Source organism: Tenrec ecaudatus, chromosome 8, assembly GCF_050624435.1.
Source record: "Tenrec ecaudatus isolate mTenEca1 chromosome 8, mTenEca1.hap1, whole genome shotgun sequence".
In the NCBI taxonomy this organism is placed as follows: Eukaryota; Metazoa; Chordata; class Mammalia; order Afrosoricida; family Tenrecidae; genus Tenrec; species Tenrec ecaudatus.
Window position 1 is genome coordinate 87,558,848 of NC_134537.1, and position 21,207 is coordinate 87,580,054.

General features: G+C 39.1%; 1 protein-coding gene across 1 annotated transcript in view; it reads right to left on the reverse strand.

Moving 5' to 3' along the window:
• ADAM28 (ADAM metallopeptidase domain 28) overlaps positions 1-21,207 on the reverse strand; it is an 83,099-nt gene that overhangs the window by 11,461 nt on the left and 50,431 nt on the right. Inside the window, exons 11-16 of the mRNA XM_075557208.1 lie at positions 14,656-14,786; positions 12,897-13,074; positions 10,479-10,568; positions 8,582-8,777; positions 4,202-4,304; positions 1,288-1,447 (exon numbers count right to left, since the gene is read on the reverse strand). Coding sequence (XP_075413323.1) covers positions 1,288-1,447; positions 4,202-4,304; positions 8,582-8,777; positions 10,479-10,568; positions 12,897-13,074; positions 14,656-14,786 — 858 coding nt within the window. The remainder of the gene's footprint in view (positions 1-1,287; positions 1,448-4,201; positions 4,305-8,581; positions 8,778-10,478; positions 10,569-12,896; positions 13,075-14,655; positions 14,787-21,207) is intronic.

Here is a 21,207-nt window from a genome sequence, read left to right on the forward strand (position 1 = left end):
AGGGGGAGAGAATGGGATGTGGACTCTGGAGCTCATGACGTCCCCTTTTGTTAATTCAAGAAGATTAAGATAATCCTCAAACCAATCTGAATTTCAGAAATAATTACAAAGTTTAAGAGATAAGAAACAGTAATGCCAGGGGTCTCCTTAGTCTAAGCATCTCTGTTGCTGTAGGGCTCCAGGAAGATACCTGACCGAGAACTGTAATATTCATGACAGGGAGTAGGAACCTGAGTCCAGAAGAGATAGAAAAGGGGAACTTATGCCTTCTCCTTGGAAGCTTCATTACTAGAAAACATAACAGAATTCGTATCTGGAAAGTAGCAATTTCAACTACACATTTCACCTGCTTGATGTGAAATGACTGGCCTTCTATCCTGACTTGTCCTTTAGGAAACACAGGAAAAGAAGACAGGTGTTTTGAGTACCTACTAGAAATGATAACTAGCAATTTTGAATATGAAAGCATGTATAAAATTTCTTGTTTGTATTTGTAGTTATCTTGGGCTCCAAGGCCATATCAATCCTAGTAAATTCTATATTGGTAGACTGTACCTGGTTGTTTTGTCCAACTATGTAGTCAACACATATTTACTGAATTTAATCGTGCTCAACATCATTACTTCCCAAAGTTTTATGAATTGAGTCACAAAGTTCTGGTCTTCAGTTAATAAATGGGAATTTAAAAAGCCAAAGTTAGGTAAGAAATGAAGACAGTTTTAAGATTAGTTTTACCACAATGAGAAATGAAGGCAGCTTTTGGGTGGTGTACATATCATAATGCAATAAGTGAGCAAAGTCAAACTCACTCACGTTGAGTGCATTCCAATTCATAACATCCCTATATATCCTGTGAGAGATGGTCATTATTATTAAAGCTAACGGTTATCCAGGATTGTTATATTGCCAATGGATGTACAAAGTGGTCAACAAAAGCCCATATGTACTACATCATAGGACATGCGTTAAATTTCCCGGCCTTCCTCAGAAAACAAAACACATGCGACTGTATGTTGTAAGGATAATAATCAAACTCATCATTAAATTGTATCTGTGTGGCTTAGTTATTACCAAAATCTGTCACACTTTGATCCAAAATATTAATGACAGTATTTATCCTCATTATTTCCTAGACTCTATATCACTTCATCATTATCTCACGGTGCTACAAATTCAAATCTCATCGGGATATCAAGACTTGACAAACCCAATAACTGTAGAGTATCACTAGTTTATAACAGAGAAGCATCAAGAAATACTCTGAGTGAAAATCCAATTTCAACTTACCTTCTTATTTCCACATTTAGTTCCATTGACCACCATGCCTATTTCCTGAGTGGTATCTTCGGGTTCAAATGTTTTACATGTCCGAAAAGTTATTATGCGTCCTCTCCAGGGCAAATTATCTGACCCACCTTGACAGAACAATTTCCCACACATGGCATCACTGAGGAAAAGTCAAAGTTTGTTGCACTGAAATTCTAGGATGTGTGATACAGTTTTACATAAATGCAAATCAGTTCTATTACTATCACTGTCAGTGCACAGTACTTCTCCCTGTTAACAGAGACCATAATTTGCCTTTTGCACCCGTATCCTCTTCTAGCTGAGTAATAGAACTCCTATATAAGGAAGTATATTGGTGCTACAGTGGGTTAAGTGCCGGCTTCTAGCTACAGTTCGGTGGTTACAACCCATCAGTCCTTCAGTGTGAGAAAGATGGGCTCTCTGCTCCCATAAGGATTCACAATCTCAGAAACCCTATGGAGCAGTCTACTCTGTACTATGAATCAGAATCAGCTCTGCGGTATTGGTGTTCTTGTTTCTTTGTTTGTCTGTTTTATATTAACAGTGCACAGAGTTGCTCAAACAATACATTTCCCAAATTACCATATACCTAATTCTGACCAATTGCTAGTCAATGAAGTACACAGAATCTTAAGTGAAAATTCTTTAATGAGTAAAACAGGATATGTCCCATTATTCCCTTCTCTACATATTTTCTGCTTGAAAAGTAATAATTGGGGTTATAAAAGCTATCTAGGAAAAGAGAAACACTTGGGAATGAGGGCCATGTATGTAATGGAGCTGGAAGTTATCTGGAAGATGAATTCTTAGCATCAAGTAGGCACCTCAGAAATACATTTCTAACTTATTTCACATAAAGTTTTAGGAATTTTGGATGCTTTTAAAAGACATACTGCCCAATTTTCAACTATAGCCAATACAAAACTGAACCTGGTCTAACACTGCAAGGCATCATGTGGAGGAATTGAAAGGGCTCACTCTGTACATACAGAGGATCCTGCTTAGCACTGAAAATGACCTCTAGTTATTGCCAGAATTAATAAAGTCAAAAATAGTGAAACGGGGGTAAGTTTCTTTATATGTATTCAAAGCAGTGCTGTGAAAAAATTTTATAAAAGTGATAGAATCATATATTTTATGAAAGCTGTTGAAAATATGATTGAGTGGAGAAAGGCATAATAGATGATTATTAAAAAGTGACTAGATTGGAAACTTGAGTGAGTGAGGCAGTCCTCTAGCAGTAGAAACCAAACAGTACTCATAAAAGCAGTTTTCAAGAGAACAGTACGTGAGTGTTTGAGTGTGTGTGTGTGTGAGAGTGTGTGTGAGTGTGTATGTGTGAGTGTGTGAGTGTGTGTGAGTGTGTGTGAGTGTGTGTGTGTGAAGGATATAACTATGCCATTCCCTCTTCCCACTCACTCACTATCTCTCAAGCTTCTTACTGCCTTTTACATAAGCGTGTTTGCCCCTTGAAAACTTCCCTGTTTCTGTAGAGACAGATATATGAGTATCCTTTAGGCTCAAATATCCCCAGAGATAATTCTATGTACAAAATATAATTTTTGAGTAATGTCTAGCATTTAGAAAGTTAGTGTTCAATAGAAAAGCTTTAGGAAATGCTGATATGTTCAATCTGTTTTCAATTTTTTTTAATTTAAAAAATCACCTAAAATTGCAAATTCAAAAATAATATTGCATAACACATTCCCAAGTTTCTCTGGGGTGATATTTTGTGCAATGATACAGATATTAAAAATAAACTCTTCACATAAATTGCCAATTTTTTCTCTTACCGTTTCAGTCTTTGAAATGTAATTCAAATGACAAATCTACATAAAACTATGTAAGCATTGTGTTGGTTATTCCTCTGAGTAGGTAAATATTTTCACCTCTAGAATAAAGGATTCCTGATAGCATGTGATTAAAGTGCTGGACTGCTATCCCAAAAATTAGTCTTTCAAAGTCACCCAGCCCAGCTGTGGAATGGGAAGAAGGATTTGGGAATGTTTCCTTATAGAAATAATCCAGCTTAGGAAATCCATGGAGCAATGTCTCTATGTTGTGTGGTGTCCCGATGAGTTAGAATGGAATGACCATAAAAACTACAGCCCCTAAAATCAAAATGAGTTACACCAAAGTGAAAAAAAAAAAAAGACTGGTAAATCCACTGAAAATAGTCCAACCAGGTCCATTTAGAAAAGCAAGTCCCATCTCAAGTATCCATGCCACTTGATCAACTCTACTTGGTACCATCTGAAGCACTGGCTATGAAGAACTTAAAAAAATGCTAGTTTCTTTTTCTCCCAGCAGTTTATTGGCATGTGATTCACATATCATACAAATAAATAGTTCAGTCACACCGAGAAGAGTTGTACAATCATCACCACAATCGGTTTTAGAACATTTCCTTCAATCTTGTATTCATCATTAGATCCTCATTCCCACCCACCCAACCCCGCTCTCCCTGCCATAGGCCCAAGATTTCATATACCTATCCTAGATTTCATATACAGAAAACTTACAAAAAAACAAATCCAAAAAGGACCCCAAAAAGCAAAAAAAAAAAACAACCAAAAAACTACCAAGAATAACAAAATAAAATTGAGAAGACTTCAATCAGAAGAATGATAGAAAATACTAAAAACTAGAAAACTTTAAATAAAATCTAAGGAAGGTCAAAAGATAGGGTGCTAAATTTTACCTAAGTGCATTTCCTGTTCTTTCAAGCACCCTAGCTCACAACCTAGCACATAATAGTCACTCAATAAATAGTTCTCAAATGAATGAGTGGTAATTAAATTCATTTTCCCTTTAAATGAAAGAAATCAGAAGCTGTGGCTGACTGTTTCTGGCCTAGTCTATGGAGCAGAAAGATACAAACAAAGACACTTACTTTGCTTTACAGGGAATGAGCATGTCATCCACTTTGCGACAGTACCCGTACTTCGACCCACCTTCATTTGTGCTGTAACATGACTTATCTGCAACCTCCGTTCCTAAGGTGCCCATAAGGAGATATTTGAAAACAAAAAGGCAAATTAATTAAAAACTTCAAGACCTAATATAAAACCAGCATGAAAGCACATATTTAGCATAATTCCATTGGCCATTAAAATAAATATGTATAGGTTTCCATATTTATTTCTTGATCTAGAGAAATTTGGGTTAAAATACTTTTTAAAATATTCTAAATCTGTTTCCCCTATTTTTCGAAATATTTGGATAATCTACTGATGACTAAAAATTCATCTAAAAAATTAAGACAGCTAAGAGAACTCAGTAAGTATGCCAACAGTCTCCTTGCAGATATTCAATTATATCCTGTTGGTATATGCTATTTTGATAACTACGAGCTATAATTTATCAAGCTCCTCCTAGGCACCAGGTTTACATAAACTTCATATATATGCATTAAATAATTTTACATGTAAACCTTCTCAGAGTCCCAGCAGATGGGCAGTAGAGTATAATGGTTATAAACTCAGGCTTTCACAGTCAGTAATGCTGAGCATCTATGTGACCTTGGGCAAGTGGCTTTATTTCTTTTTGATTGGGCCTGCCCTCTGTAAAATAAGGATCTATGATGACATCTACCTCACACAATTACCTTGAGGATCAAATGACTTAATGACTTAATATGTATATATATGTGTATGTATGTGTATATATATATATACATACATACACATTGCGGATAACACTGCCTGGTCAATAGTAAATGATGAATAAACCCGAGCCATTCTTATTATTCTTCCCTTTTTACCCATAAGGAAATCAGACAGCTCTACCTGAGTCTAAGACCTACATTCCCCTTGTGTGTGTGTGTGTGTGTGTGTGTGTGTGTGTGTGTGTGTTTGGCTGTCTCATGAAAGGTAAGTAGAATACTCCTACTAAAAAATTCAAGGTCAGAATTAAAAAACAAACAGTAAAAAGCAGTCTAGGTTAAAAATAAGCCAAATCATATGAAGATATTACATTGATCTATAAAACCTCACTTAAACTATTATAATGACTGGTAAACTCATTTAAATGTTAAATGAATTTCATTTGCAAATGCACAGGATGACACTGATTTTATTAACCTACCTATTTCTTATATTAGAAATACTTATTAATTTTCTAATACTATATTATTCAAATATCAATATTGAAAAAGTGTAATTCTAATTGCAAAATTCAATAATGGCTGCTACCTTTGCAGAAAGTATCAATACACTTGATATTGCACTATCAACTTTTCCCAGTTTATAGTGTGTCATTTTCCTTCTGCAAGTATGAAATGTTCTATATATTCTTTATGTTAGACTAGCAATGTTTATAATAATTAGATGTAAGTCTATAAAAAGCTGACTACGAACTTCATGAACAAAATATTCCTGTGTAGCATCAATAACAATTCATCTTGTCAAAGACCTACCTCTTTCATGGACCCTCTACTTTACGAAGCATGATGTCCCGTTTCTGGGACTGGTTTTCCTGATACTATGTCCAAAGTGCATGGACTAAATCTTACCATCCTCTACTTCAAGGAGCACTCTGGCTGTGCTTCTTCCAAGACAAATCTATTGGTTCTTTTAACAGTCCACGGTCCTTCCAATATCCTTTGCCAGCACCATAATTCAATGCATCCATTCGTTCATGGCTCTTCTTATTTAATATCCCACTTTTACTTCCATATGAGGCAATTGAAAATATCATGTCTTGAGTCGGTGTACCTTAGTCCTCAAGGTAACATCCAGGTCTTCTGTTGTAAAGGGACCCAATGGCATGTGTCCTTTGATCCCTTCACTGCTGCTTGAGCACTGCTGGTGAAAACACCAAGAAACTCATGACACTTTCGATCTTTTCTCTACTGGTCTTGTGAGATCACCTGCTGAGCCAGTTGTAATGATTTTGGTGCGCTTTCCATTGAGTTGTAAACCATTCTAAAAGCTGCAGTGCTTGATCTTCACTGCCAAGTGCTTTCGGTCCTCCCCAAGTTCAGTAAGCAAGGTTGTGACATCTGTATCCTGCAGGTTCATGAGCCTTCCTCTAATCCTAATGCCAAATTCTTCAGATAATCCAAAGTCTTTGATTTAGCATCTGGTTGAGTAATTATGGTGAGAGGAGACCACCCTTGTGCACGTCTTTCTTGCTGTCAAGCCATGCCCTTCCCCCTTGTTCTGTTCACACAACTGTCTCTTGACCCACGTACAGGTTCCACATGAGCACAACTAAGGCTATCCATAGTCTTATGGCACATACACATTAGTTAAATAATTTTAATGTTCATTGGACGTTTATATTTATTTCTTGCTCTTGGCCACTTTTTCAAGTCTGCAGGTTCCAAATTTGTAGTGATTTGGTGGAAGGCGTGGATATTAAAGAAAAGGTCTTTTTGTACACGTGGTTGTCATTTCTGTTATTTAGTACTAGATTTTTCAGATGTTGTAAGTTCATTTAAAATAAATGAATAATTTTGGAAGCAAAAATGAACTTCGTGTAGATTAGCGATTCTCAACCTGTGGACCGCGACCCCTTTGGGGGTTGAACGACCCTTTTACAGGGGTCACCCAATTCATAACAGTAGCAAAATGACAGTTATGAAGTAACAACAAAATAATTTTATGGTTGGGGGGCCAGCACAACATGAGAAACTGTATTAAAGAGTCTCAGCATTAGGAAGGTTGAGAACCACTGTTCTCACGTTAAAAAAAATTAAAATGGTTTTTAAATGTATGAATTAACAGGTCTTTCCCATTGCTATGAATGTATTGATTAACTAGATAGATATTCTCAAACATTTTCTAAATGCCCTGTAGCCAGAAACAATGGGGACACAACTGTACACAAGACAAAAGATTCCCCATATACATGGACCTTTATAGACTTGTAGGGGAGACATATGGATATTAACCAGAGCCAGACAAAAGAAGGTAAAATTGTTAAAATGTGTTGCCGTAATTTATTGAGAGATAAGGAAGCTCTCACACTATACCCTAAGACGTCAACTCTGTGATAACAATTTGCTTTCCCCAGGTTTTGCTAAAGTCTAAGGAAGGGGACATTGTATCTCTAGTCAATAAAAGAAAAAGAAAGAGTATTTTTCTCCATTTTTAATTCAGTATGTTGCTCAACGTGTAGTGTGCAGATTGCTGAAGTAAGATTCTAGTGCATTCCTGCACTTCTTGATGAAGTAATGGTATTAAACTTTGCTCTACAAATGTTGTCTCACTCTTAGCAGACCCAGAGTCTGAGAGGTAAGATTATCTTCTGCAGTACTATCAATTTAGTTGCCGGGTGACTTTTTCCCGTGTGTTTTAAGTTAGTGATTGATTCTTGCTTCGCTTATGTATTTTTTCAGAAAAGATGTGACAACTCTCTTCAAATACATTTTGGGATAATGTAGGCTGTTCCCTGTTGCTAAAAAAGAAATATTCGTCCAAACATTTCTGTGTGGACCTGAAAGTGTGGCTGGAAAAAGTATGAAGATTAAATGTAAATAAATAATTGAAGTCATATCCAGGAAGTCTGAATAATAGATTTGTAAAATTACCTTTTAATCCAGTTATTTAGCACAACTTACATATAAATTTAATGTTTGGGGGATTAAAATTATATTTGTATTAAATTTTGGAGTTGTATGAAAAAACAAAAGTCAACAAATTAAACCTGAATTTCAGAGAAACTTAAATAAAAACATAAGTATCTCCCAAAGAGAAGCCCTTTGGTGCAATGGTAAAAATGCTTTGCTGCTAACTCAAAAGTCACTGGCTGGAACCCTCCATCCCCTCCTCTGGAGAAAGCACCTGGAGTCAGCTCCAGAAAAGATTCCAGCCTAGGAAATCTTAGGGGACAGTCTTAGGTTGTCCTATGTGGTCACACTGATTTAGAATTGACTATAGAAAACAAAACAGCAACCACATGCCCCAAATAATGCATAGGATATATTTCACCTAAAAATTATTATTAATCAGAAGTTAAGATTTAACATATTTTATTTGCTAAATCTAGCTACCCTAAAATTGACCTCTTTTAAAAAAATCATTGTGTTGAGAGTTCTTATAAAAATCCATACTAAAAATAACCTTAACTCCTAAGATGTACTTATTCATGATTTCTAATATTGACATAGTTTTTATGAGGAATGGGACAAATGGTCCTTCGGTCATGATTACGCATAAACAGTGTCATTTGTGATGTATTTGTGTGTGTGTGTGTGTGTGTGTGTGTGCACATATAGGTTCATAGAAGGAGGCAGGAATGGCAGCAATAAAGGAGTCTGTGCTCCTACCTGGTCCCCACATTTCGGTGCACTGTCCCTGTAGCGTGGGGCACATTCCCATCAAGCAATAGCCTTTTCCATTTTGGCAAGGGAAGCCATTGACTCGGAACCTATCATCAGCACAATGACCAGATTTGCCATCACACATTTCGGGCAGGTCACACTCATCTTTTGCTGGTCTGCAAACAGTGCCGGCTGCTTTAAACTGTAGAAAACAATGAAAATGATGAAAGGGCAGTTCTCTACCTGGTTAACCATAATATCTCAATTTAACACAAATCATCATTTTTCAGGTTTTTAAGGGGTGTACTTGGAGAGAGTATTCAGCTTATCTTTGCATTGTACACAAGTGAAAGCCATTCCTCTTTAAATCATTTCTATTAACTTTGGCCAGGGTCCCTGAGTGGTTTAAGCAACAAGCTCTTAGCAACTGATGAAAGGGTTTGAGATTTGAACCTATTCCGAAAAACCTGGGAGGAAAGGCCTGATGGTTTGCTTCTCTGACGATGACAGCCAATAAAACTCTATGGCTCTCAGTTCTACTTAGAACACATGGTTCACCCGGAGTCAGAATCTACTCCAGGACTTGTTTTGTTTGGGGTTACTGACTTTGGACAAGGCCTTAAGTCTTAAAGCAATCAGGGCTTCTGAATTCGTCGTACAAATACTATGGACACAAACTAGAAAAATGCAGAATAAAACCAGAAGAAGCTCTTTCTCCCACAGTTAAATGCTTCTTTGCCAAGATTTACAAGAAGGCTGAAATCTGCAGCTTCAGAGATTTTGGGGGATGGAGTAAGTAAGATAAGCTTAAGAGCCCCAGATCGCCATGCTCTGAGACGTTCCCAGGCATCAAGGTCCCTGGTCCTTAATTCCCCTTATTGTATTTTCAAGCATTTCCTTTCAGTCCACATCTTCCTATTAAGTGATTTATCATGAGGGGGAAATATCCAAATATTCATTTGAAAGATTAAGTCTGTTTACTGTTTACTTGCTCTGATTAAAAAATAATAAACCTTCGTAAAACAAATTTTCCATTTGCACAAATTCTAAAACTTGAGTGGATACTGGAAACACATTGTTGCCTGGCTGAATTGAGCCAGACATGTTCTTATTACATCAAACACCTTTCAAAATCACACCAACATTTCAACTGGAGCACGTGAGAAGATCCAAAGTCAACCTTCATCGCTCCAGTCAGACTAGTTTTCCTGCCAGCTGCCACTTCAACCTGGTTTAGAATTGTTTGTGCACACTTTCTACTCAGTTGGAATGTGGATTGCTAAGTTTATCTTGAGGGGATAATAAAAAATACTCCCCTGAGAAACTGATGTGGCATTCTTATGTCGTGTCTTGTTTCTAACAATTCCACCCTAAAGTGATACCCCACCACACCCTGACTCCTTATTCAAAATAAAAACCCTTCTACTCAACACACTGCTGAAGGAACATGGAAGTACTTTTACGAGATGTAGTCCAAGACAACCATATGAGACAGAGCAAGCAGCAAGCTTGTAGGAGCAACAAAAAAATGCGGGTGTCATTCATATTTGGGATTGCCATTTGGTGGCACAATAGTCTGCACATATTTTGCTTTGTGACATTATTTCCTCAACATCAAAATGAAATACCTCAAAAAAATACTAGAGGATTAACTAAGCCATTTATGTAAAGAATTGAGTGAGGGCGTGGCAAATATTAGGTAAAATTATTTTATAGAAATAAAAAATATGCTGAATTGTCTATTTTATTTGACACAGTCTCTTACATACTAACATAAGCATAGTAATAAAAATCCCATTATCTTTTCATTCTATTTTTTAAGATAATTTCCAAGCCCCCTCTTACAGAAAAATTAACTATAATTAAAAAGATAATTATAATTACTATGAAGGAACAACCTTACTTGGCATTTTTCACAGCATTCTCCTAATGCACATTGAAAACGTCCTTTGATTTTACATGTTTTAGCGTCACAGCAGATGTTGGTGCATTCCTAAGAAATATGAAATGCAAATGTCAAATTACTTTCTGGACATCATAATTAATAGCATAATTTATTCTTCATACAGATCCCATTTTTTCAGCATCTGAAAGTGATTTTATTCACTATAACCACAATGGGTGCTTTAAGAAGTGAATAGAAAATTTCAAAGGGAAGTTTGAGCAGACAAAGTAAAATATTGTAATGAAATGTGCAGAGACCCAGTTAGAAAAGCAAAATGGTATAATACACTCAGCAGATCTTAAACTGAATGAAATCAAGAATAATTCAAGCCCTGAGTTGTAATATTGCAAGAGTCTATGGGAAAAATATTGAATGAAGCATGACGCTTCCAAAGAAGATGGAAGGAATGCAGAGGCGCTGCAACAAAAAATTAACATGCTGTCATTTCAGGAGGTAGCATCTGAGCAAGAACCAGCAGACCTGAAGGAAGAAGTCTGAGCTTCACTGAAAGCATTAGTCTAAAACAAGACTCCAGGAATTGACGGCATACCAACTGAAAATCAGCAAGCTGATGAAGCACAGAAAGAACAATGCCAAGTCTAGGCCAAGATATTTGGAAGACAGCTACTTTGAGAACTGGCTGGAAAAGATCCATACTTGTACCCATTCCAAAAAAAGGTGACAAGAATGGGAAAATTATAAAACAATATAATTAATAGAACATCCAAGTAAAATTTTGCTGAACATTATCCAACAACAGTTGCAGCAGTACGTTGACAGGGAGCTGCCAGAGATTCAGGCTGGCTTCAAAAGAGTGCATAGAACAAGGGACATGATTGCTGACATCAGGTGAATCTTGGCTGAAAGCAGAGTGTACCAGAAAGATGGTAACTTGTGTTTCATTGATTATGCAAATGCATTCAGCGGTGTGCATAATAACAGCTATGGAGAGCCTTGAGAAGAATGAGAATTCCAGAACACTTCATTGTGCTTCTGTGGAACCTGTCCGTGGATCAAGAGACAGTGAGGCAAACACAAGGGAATGCTGCATGGTTCAAAATGAGGAGCGATGTGTGGCAGGGTCACAGCCTCTCACCATATTTATTCACCTGTATGCTGACAAAATCATCGGAGCGGCTAGATTATATGAAGAAGACAGCGACATCAACATTAAAAGGCTTATTAACAGCCTGCAATATGCAGATGACACAACCTTGCTTGTTGAAAGTTGTATGGATTCCAACTCAATGTTAAGAAAACAAAAATCCTTGCAATGGGACTAATAAGACACTGTACAATAAATGGACAAAAATGGATGTTGTCAAAGATCTACTCTTAGTTGGATCCACAATGAATACGCATGGGCGTAGCAGTCCAAAGGTCAAAGGATACACTCTATTAGGTAAATCCTCTGAATAAGACCCTGTAAAGCTTTGCAAATACGGATGTTACTTTAAGGACTAAAATGTGCCAGACGCAAGCCATGGTATTTTCCATGACCTTATATTCATGTTAAAGTTGAACTTTGAAAGAGGAAGACCCAAAGAAAAAAATCAATACATTTTAATGATGCTGCTGGCAAAGAATTTTGAAGGTAGCGTGAACTCCCAAAAGAACAGACAGATCCCATTAGAAGAGGTGCAGCCAGAGAGCCCCTTAGAGACAAGGATGGTGAGGCGGTCGCGCACACTGGACATGTTATAAGGAAAGACCAGTCTCTGCGGATGAGCATCATGCTTGGTAGAGTGGAGGGGCAGCGGAAATGGGAAAGGCCTTCAATGAGATAGACTGATGCTGTGGTTGCAACAATGGGCTCAGAGTAGCCGTTGTGAGGGCGATGCGACACTGGGCTGCTTCGTTCTGTTGTCGACAGGGTCACTATGAGCAGAAACCAACTGCATGACACCTAACAGCTACATCAACAATCACAACAGCATTAAGCTTTGTTTACTGATAACCAAAGCATTGCCTATGAACCAGCCATTTTGGGGGGAGAAATACAGAACAGTCTCCTTCAATAAAACTTTAGTCTCACAAAACCTATGGAGCAGTTAAGCTCTATTTTATGGAAACTCTATGAGCCAGAAGTACTTTAATGGCAATGGGTATAGTTTTTCATTAAGAAATGTGCAGCATGATTCTACTGAACATGTGGGGTAATCATGAGCTGGAATTACCTTGAGTGTCTGGTTGGTCATTAAGTAAGGTGTGACTTGTTGTCAGATGGGTTAATTACACAAACTTTACAAACGAACATTTCAAAATTACAAGAAGCATTCAATTTTCTACTGTGACCGATACTGTTTTACAGTTTATTTTTTTTAGCAATAGTCTCATTGTCTTGAAACAACTATTTTGTAAAATCTTTGGTAGTACCTCAGGACTTCCACAATCACAGTCCTCTCCTATTTCTACCATCTGGTTCCCACAAATTGGAGTTGAGATGATATCTGTAGGCAATGGCACATTAGAGACGCAATTTGATAGCTTCTCTTCAAAGAATTTGTCGTAGCTGACCCGGCTACAGGAACTGAAGTCTGTGGGTATATAGAAGCTGTGAAGAATGAAAAAGAGAGAAAGGGATACAGCAATTCTTACAAAGTATGGAGCAATAGCGTTATACTGCATGTAATTTTACCTATAATCGGCCAAAAGGACCAAACCCAATCCATTGACCAATTGCTACTCCGGGTAGACACATACATTTCCAATTTAGTGAAAACACATGGTTCACAGTGTAGCACATAGGCAGCGGGGTTTATTGTTCTTTGTGCTTTTAATCTGCCTGACTCAACTATCACATTATCTTATTCCGTTTCTTTGAGTTATGAAATTCTAAAAATAGCAAAATTATATTTATTTTCTTGTCTGAAAACTACCTTTTCTTCAGAACAATTCCTGTTGGAAGAATCTCTTCACTCCGCAAATGAAGATGAGATTTTACAATGTAGTACTATCTAGGACAACTATGTAAGTGATACTTGGCACATAGTCATGTCCCATTTTATGAAGGGGCATGAGATAGCAACCCTAATCTGAGGGAAGCTGGAGAAGCTGGGTAGGAAAGAGAAACATAAATAAAAGAAGTTGTGTGAGATTCTTAAAGATAAAATTCCTTAGCAATTTCTCATAAGATATGGCAAGATGTATGCTTTTATTTAAAGACTTTCTGTTCTTTTACAAGAGGATCTCTTTCAATTATATATATATATTTAATATTAATTGTGGTCTAATACATATATCATTTCAGTCACATCTAGCAGAACTGCGTAATTGCTACCACAATCAGTTTCTAAGCATTCCCTTCCTTCCTGGACTTCTTGACATCGTCTCTCTTTTACCCGCCTCCCCACTCCATGAAGTCCTTGCTCTACTTGATGGCCCTGTAGGTTTTTCAGTTTCATAAACTGAAAAACAGAAAAACATATAACACAAGTTCAGGACGGTGACCTCCAATGACATAACACCTCTGAGATATACCCTTCATTGCAGAACCCTTTCTTTTCCACAATACACTATGAGTTCATTGAAAACTTGATAAACACCAATGATCTTCTGAACCCAGGTCGTGTGTACTGTCGTAGTTACATAATTTTATGTCAACTGGAACATATATAAAAGTGTAGGAGTGGCATCCAAGCTGTCAATCAGGTCACAGCCTGATGATGTCTCCTCCTGGGTGTGGCCTTCTCATAAGGAGGGCCTGAGGAGCCTCCTGCTCTATCTCTGCCTTGACCTTCCTGCTTGCTGACCCCAGGAACTACCTGGGCCCTACCATGTTTCCACTAATCTCAGATCCACACGACTTTTCACACATTGACTTGTAATCTTCCTGCATTCTACATTATTGCATGTGATTGCCTGAGTCTGAAGAGGGACTTCTGGCCCATCATCTGACCTAGGGACTTGAGTTGAACTGGACTGGGATGTTTTCTTGATATATAATTACTTCTTGATATAAAGCTCTTGTTTACACACAGGTGCATCACTGATTTTGTTTCTCTAGTCAACCCAGCTTAACACCTGTAGTTGATATTTTTAAAATGCCAACCTGTTGTAAAAGATAAGGTAAGAAGTAATACAACTCAGACAGAATCAAAACCAGAATAAACAGCATGTTTACAGAAAGTCTCACCTTAATGCTTTGTCCATCACACATATCGTAGAAGGGCACTTGCAAACATAGGAGTCATGAAACATTCCAAAGTTGTGGCCCATTTCGTGGGCCATGGTCCCTGCAACTCGAAGAAGGTTGTCACTATGATCCTAAGGACGAGAGTGGGCACAGATGATCTGCTTTGAAAACGGAATAGTCACTCAGGTTATACATGTTTTCGACCATTAAATTAGACTGATTAACGTTAGTCTTCCAACTCAACTACCACCTACTCTTTGTGTCTCTCTCATTCTTCTTCTCACACATAAGCGTCCTCGTCCATTGCTGGTCCTGAATACTCATCACAACATGTATGTAACCAGCTCTTTCTCCAATGAGTGCATCTCTATAATAAGGACATTTCTTTTGAATTCTTCCCTATGAAGCTCATACTTCAGCAATGATAAGGAACACATCTTATTTTCAACTCATCTATCTCCTTGGTTTGGATTTTAATACCTCCTAATTAATTGTACATTTTTATGTGTTTGGCTGATAAAGGTCTAAAATTGTTATTCTAAAGTTTCCACACATTTGCCATGTTTCTGCGTTCTATTACTGTCAAGAAGACGTTTATTCCTCACTCTTAGACTATTTTACTAATCAACATTTTGCATTTATAGTAGTAAAAAATCCATGCAACTATTTTGTGCATTCATGATGTAAGTCTAGTCTGTCTGTAAGGAATGTTGAAGCAAAAGTAACATTGGCTGGCGTGGTTAACATTATGGGTCAAATTGGCTGAACCATGAGTGTTTTGAGAGTGTATGTAATTTAGAAATTATGTAATAATGTCGTCATCTTCCATTTTTTATTTGATGTAGTAATCCTCAATTTTCACATAGTACTGCATTTCACATAACAACCTGATCTTTCAATCCTAGTCATATCAATAAGTGAGGTGTGGATGTAGTAATCAGTCAATTTTATACTTGCCCTACAACATGAAGCTCAGTCAATGGGCAATGCCATCACCAGACTGTTCAGATTAGAGGTGCTTTGGTAGCAACTAAATGGCTGTCAGCTCCAGCTTATTCAAGAACAGTGTCATGCACTGCTAAAGAGCTAGTTCTCCAACAGTTTGTGGTTGAGGCTTTGGGGTCCCTCTGTGACTTGCGGCTAGTACCCAGACTCCCTAACGTCAAAGACTGAAGAAACCAAATGAAATGGATACAGGTAATCCTAGGACCCAGAATTTTAGAAAAAGGCAAAAGAAAGTTGGTAAAATACCAAGTAGAGGAAATCATACATTAAAACAATTAACAAGGAGCCGTATGAAGGAGTGAGCAGTCCTGTGGTGCAGTGGTGATGTGCTGGGCTGCTAACTGCAACGTCAGCGGTTTGAAGCCACAAACAACTCCACCAGAAAAGACTGGGCTTTCTACTCAAAGTCAGCGGTTTGAAACCACAAACAACTCCACCAGTAAAGACTGGGCTTTCTACTCCCGTAATAAGTTAGTCTTAGAAACCTACAACAGCAGTTCTACTCTGTCCTATAGGGTTGGTATGAGTTGGAGATGACGTGATGGCAGTGAGAAATATTGAGTGATAAACTGCCACCTGGCTTAGTAGGGCATGATCATTTAAAATTTTGCAAGCATCATTTTGATGAGGGAAAAGATCAAATAAACTACTCCACTTGTTCTGGGCTTTACCAGCCTTGACCTTCAGAGATTTATTGCCAGAGAGGCACCACTCTCATCCCACACAGCTTCTCAGGGACTGGAACCACAAGCACTGACACCACTGCCCAGCTGGTGGCTAGCCAACTCCCCAAATATCAGTGCTGAGCTTCTCTTGTTCCCCTTGTCTCATTAGTACTCTCTTCCTCTGCTCTCTTTTTTCCTTTCTTTTAAAGTCTTAGTTCAACACCCTGACTACCTTTTCCTTCAGGAGTACCTAACCCCACTCCTCTATGGTTGGTGATAGGTGCTCCCATGGAACAAGTATGGAAATCCCACTACACATGTCCTTGGCAACTAATTTTTCTATCAATGTTGTGTCAGCATTAAAATTATGTTTTCCTTTTTAGTTCTTCACTCTTCTCAACATTCCCCCTCTTGTTTCCTCTCTCTCTCTCTCTCTCTGTCCCTCCCTCCCTCCCTCCCTCTTTCTTTCTTTCTTTCTTTTAGACAAGAAGGAGGAGAAGGAGGAGAAGCAAGAAACTAGTAGAACCCAAGAGATTTATGCTTCCAGATATCCTGCAATCCTGGCATTAACCTCACCCCATGGATCAGTGCTGTGAAGTATAGTTATTTGGTATGTTGAGGTATAATTACTTGGTATGGCTCTTCTATCCAGTCTTTGTAACTCCCACCAAATGACGAGGTAGGAGATTGTGATTGGTCTGTTTTGAAATCCTGCTGGGTATAACATGAACCATTTCAGAAGCAGGAAGCAGGAAGCGAGAAGTCAAAGAGCTGAGAGCTGAGAGGCAGGCAGTGGTACATACAGCACCCCATATCGTAGCAGGCCTTCTGGCCCACGGAACAAGTAACGTGGAGCCCCTTCCGCCAGAGGCTGGCTTTCAGAGAGGAATGTGGGCACTAGAGGTGCCTTTGTAACACGTGCCTGAGCAGGACAGAGAAGAAGGGGCCATGTGGTTGAGAAACTGAGGATCCGAGGGAGATGTGCCTGCTACGTGCCTGAAAAGAGGTACTGCCCAGACAAAATAACTATATCTTTAACGTTTCTAATGCTTTTCCTGACTTGTAACCTGCTCACTCCCCTACCTAATGAACTTCATAATCATGAGCGTCATCCATGAGTTCTGTGGGGCCAGTGCCACAGATTCTCAAACACATGAAAGTAGAGTGCTATAGGAGGGACAGTTTGTATCAAACCAGGGCAAAGAAGGCTAAAGGGCGGAGGCGCATCTGAGCCCTTTCTCTTAGGAACTGTGCTCAGGCTGGCGTGGGGTTCAAGCTTCCTTCCCCCTTTTGTAGCCAGAGAAGGTCACACATGGTCTCAGGCCATTTCTAAAGCCAAACAATCACCAGGCCTACAAGATGGATAATCACACAGGGAGGCACAGATTCCTCAGGCAGCCTTTGCTCAGGGATAAAGTTTAGACAGCAAAAGGAGATGGGAATGAAGGATGACAGAACCCGGTAAACACAGGAAATGAGAAGCGTGCTGTGATGCAATCAATGTCATGGAAGGGAAGGATGCATAAAGTACTGACTGGAAAGCATTTTGCTTGGTAAACGCTCACCAAACTCACAATAACAAGGCAAAAACGAATGGGAGTGTTGCTGGTGGTGATATACCAGTGCGGAGACAGGAATCTGTCAATGAAAACACCCTCAGCGACCAAGCTCCCTTACAGTGCTGCCTGTCAGAGAGCCAAACAGGAGGATTAGTGGTGGGAGGTCAGGATAGGCAAAGAAACCAACTGTGTGTGGTGGAGGGTTAAAGGTTTTGCTCCACCCTATTGAGATAAGCCATCCAAAATCCGGCTAGCACACAATGTGGAATTTTCCAAAGCAGAGAAAACTCAAGTCACAAATATATGATTAATGGAAATGTATTTAAGTGGAAACTTTTAAAATTATAGTTCCTTCAAGGTTAGGATAGCTTTCATTAAGCAAAATATTTTTCATAATGTCAATGGTTTCTTTCTCTGAAATGACTCCATTCTTTCCTCTAACTCCTACTCATTGTTTATGTTAATAATGAATCATTTTCTGTTCACATTAATCTTGATTAACAATTCTCTCTTTTGGACTCCTATTGCAATTTGCAACTCCACAGTGTAGCACTAAGCTATTGGCCACCCATGCATTAACTATTGCTTTATTAATTTCTCTTCCAATTTTATGAAAAGCACTCTCATCTAGAAAATATGCTTTGTAAACATTCTGTTCATTTCATGAAGCCTGTCACAAATCAAAATTAATAATCATTAAAATATACTGGCTCCATTTTTACTGATTTTGTTAAACTAGAAAGATAATTATTCTTAACAACAAAACAAAAACAGACAAATGACTTTCCTTGAGTAATTTTGAAAGATATCAAACAGCCTGATATCTAGGAAAGATATACTCTTAGAAAGAAAGATATGACATGATCATTAGTTTATCTATGGTGAAAATAATTTGAAGCATGGCTCTAGCCAAGAATATAGCAAGTAACATGGATTGCCAGAACAAATTAATCTGTCTTCAATGAAGTACAGACAAATTGCTACTTAGAAGGAAGGGCGGCAAGACTTCCGTTCATGTTCTTAGGGTGTGCTATCAAGAAAGACCAGTCCCTGGAAAAGGACATCCTGTTTGGTAGAATAGAAGAGTAGAGAAAAGGAAGTCAACTCTTGAGGAGTTGGATTTACACAGTAGGTGTACCACTGGGCTCCAAGATAACAAGACTTGTGAAGATGACGCAGGAATGGGTAGTGTTCCATTTTGTTTTACATAAGGTTGCTAGGCAACAAGGTGACAAAATATGAAAGAAAATATACTAGGAATTCGACAAGTAGGTAAGAATTTCCCAACTTAAATTTTAAATGAATTGCTTAAGACTAAATGTAAGCTGCCAGTATCCTCAGAAATAAAAAAAAAGATGCGTTGTGCAGACACCCATGGTTTCTTCTCCAGACACCACTTGTGGGTTCACTAGACTCACCCCAAACTCGTTGTCATCCAGCTGATTTTGACAGCAACCCTACACAGAGTTTCTAAGGCTTTGTACAAGTTTACAGGACTGGTCTGGTGGGTTTGAATTGCCAACCTTGAGACTAGCAGTCCGATGCTATCTAGTAGTCCAGGACCACCAAAAAGAGGGCCAGAAGGAACTTCCCTTGGAGATATGGAGCTGAAGAAGAAAGAAAGCAGCATTTGTGAAGAAAAATCATGAAGCCATGACAAAAATACTTAACCCATAAGTAATAAATTCCTCCCGCCATTGATAGAGACAATGCCAGACCTCCCAGGGTACTGCTGAAGACCCAGGACAAAGTGTGAAAACCACCACCACCTACCTTTTCCTCCCCGGAGGAGAATGAGGAAGACAACAATCTTGAGCCCAGAATGCCATCACAATTCCCATTAAGGTATCCCCCACACTAGGAGAGGCATCAAACTCTGTCTCTAAAAAAGATAATAAGCAGAGTTTGCTACCACAGAAAGATGGATCAGATCAGAAAAAGTGTCTTCCCCAGGGCCTAGGTGCACGGGACCTAAGACTAAAAGTGGACAGAGGAAAAAGAGAATGCTCCTTCTGCCCTAAACCACGATGCGGAACACTAGAAAGAACTTACAGTCAATAAAACACTGGCAAATAGATACATTCACCACCTATCCTGGAGGTGGACCCATCAGAGGGCAAGAAAACAAAGCATCAAAATCAAAGGAAAGGCAAACCATCACTTACACGGGGAGCTGCTGGCCTAGGGCAAACGTGACCAGAGGACAGTTAGGAGAATTTATTAGATGAATAACTAAAAGAGGTAAAGGCTGCGTGTGGTTGAGCAGAAGACAATCAAATAGGTGCCGCTAAGAGATGAGCTGTACTCAATTGACATGGCTCTTGTAGCTGTAATTCCCTGTGGGATGTCGTCTTCTTCTGAACTCGTATCCGCGGCTGGAGCTCCATTTTGCAGGGTGCTCTCTATTATGGGATTATGGGGGACTTTAAGTCCTGAGTTAGGAGAAGGTGTGAACCACATCATACTCTTTGTTTCCTTGGAGACATCTTTAAGATCACTTTCCTGGAGGGTGTGATTGAAGATGCCATCCTTCATTTTCCCTGAGGGTTTGGTCAGCAAAAAGGCATCAACCACCCCTCTATCAAAGCCATTCCTCAGACAATAAAAGCTGCTTGGGAAACAGAGAGAGCAAAGGACCATTAGGAAAGCGTATCCAAAGATCTAAAGATCAGATGCACCGGAGACTGTGGCACTGAGCCTCAGAGAAGCAGGGCTGAGACTGTGGAATACTTCCTCCTCATCTCACCCAAGACGATGGGCCTGAGACAGTGATAAAGGGCTGGCTGTGTGGCCCACTGAGGCAGAAGGCTGAGGGGCTGAGCACTGAAGAGAAAATAGTGGGCAGCTGAGGAGCGATGTAGACCCACAGCCGCATCCACCTCCCAAACTGTGGTTAACTATTTACTTCCCTAAGAGCCTCCTCTCATCATGGGTATTGTCTGTGAGTCCTGTGTGGCCACAGGAGTACATGATTGAACCTAGCACAGAAGTAGAGTGCTTTGGGAGGAACGGTTGGCATCAGAATAGGTGAAGAAGGACAGAAGATGAAGGCACGTCTGCCTCACGGCGATTGGAAGTCGGAGGAGGTCGGACATGGCTGGTCAGATGCTCTTTTACCACATTAGTCACAAGGGAAATTCCCTCCACTGACAGGTGTGTCCCTACAGACCCCGCCAGGCAAGAACACTGCGAAATTCTCCCTTAAAGGGCAGGGCTGAGGGAGGGAACCGCAGAAGGAACGTCATCAAATAACTCCACGGCCCTTATCTTTGCAATAGAGCAAATGTAGGGTGAGGACTCGGTGGTGATGAGTGAGTTCTTTG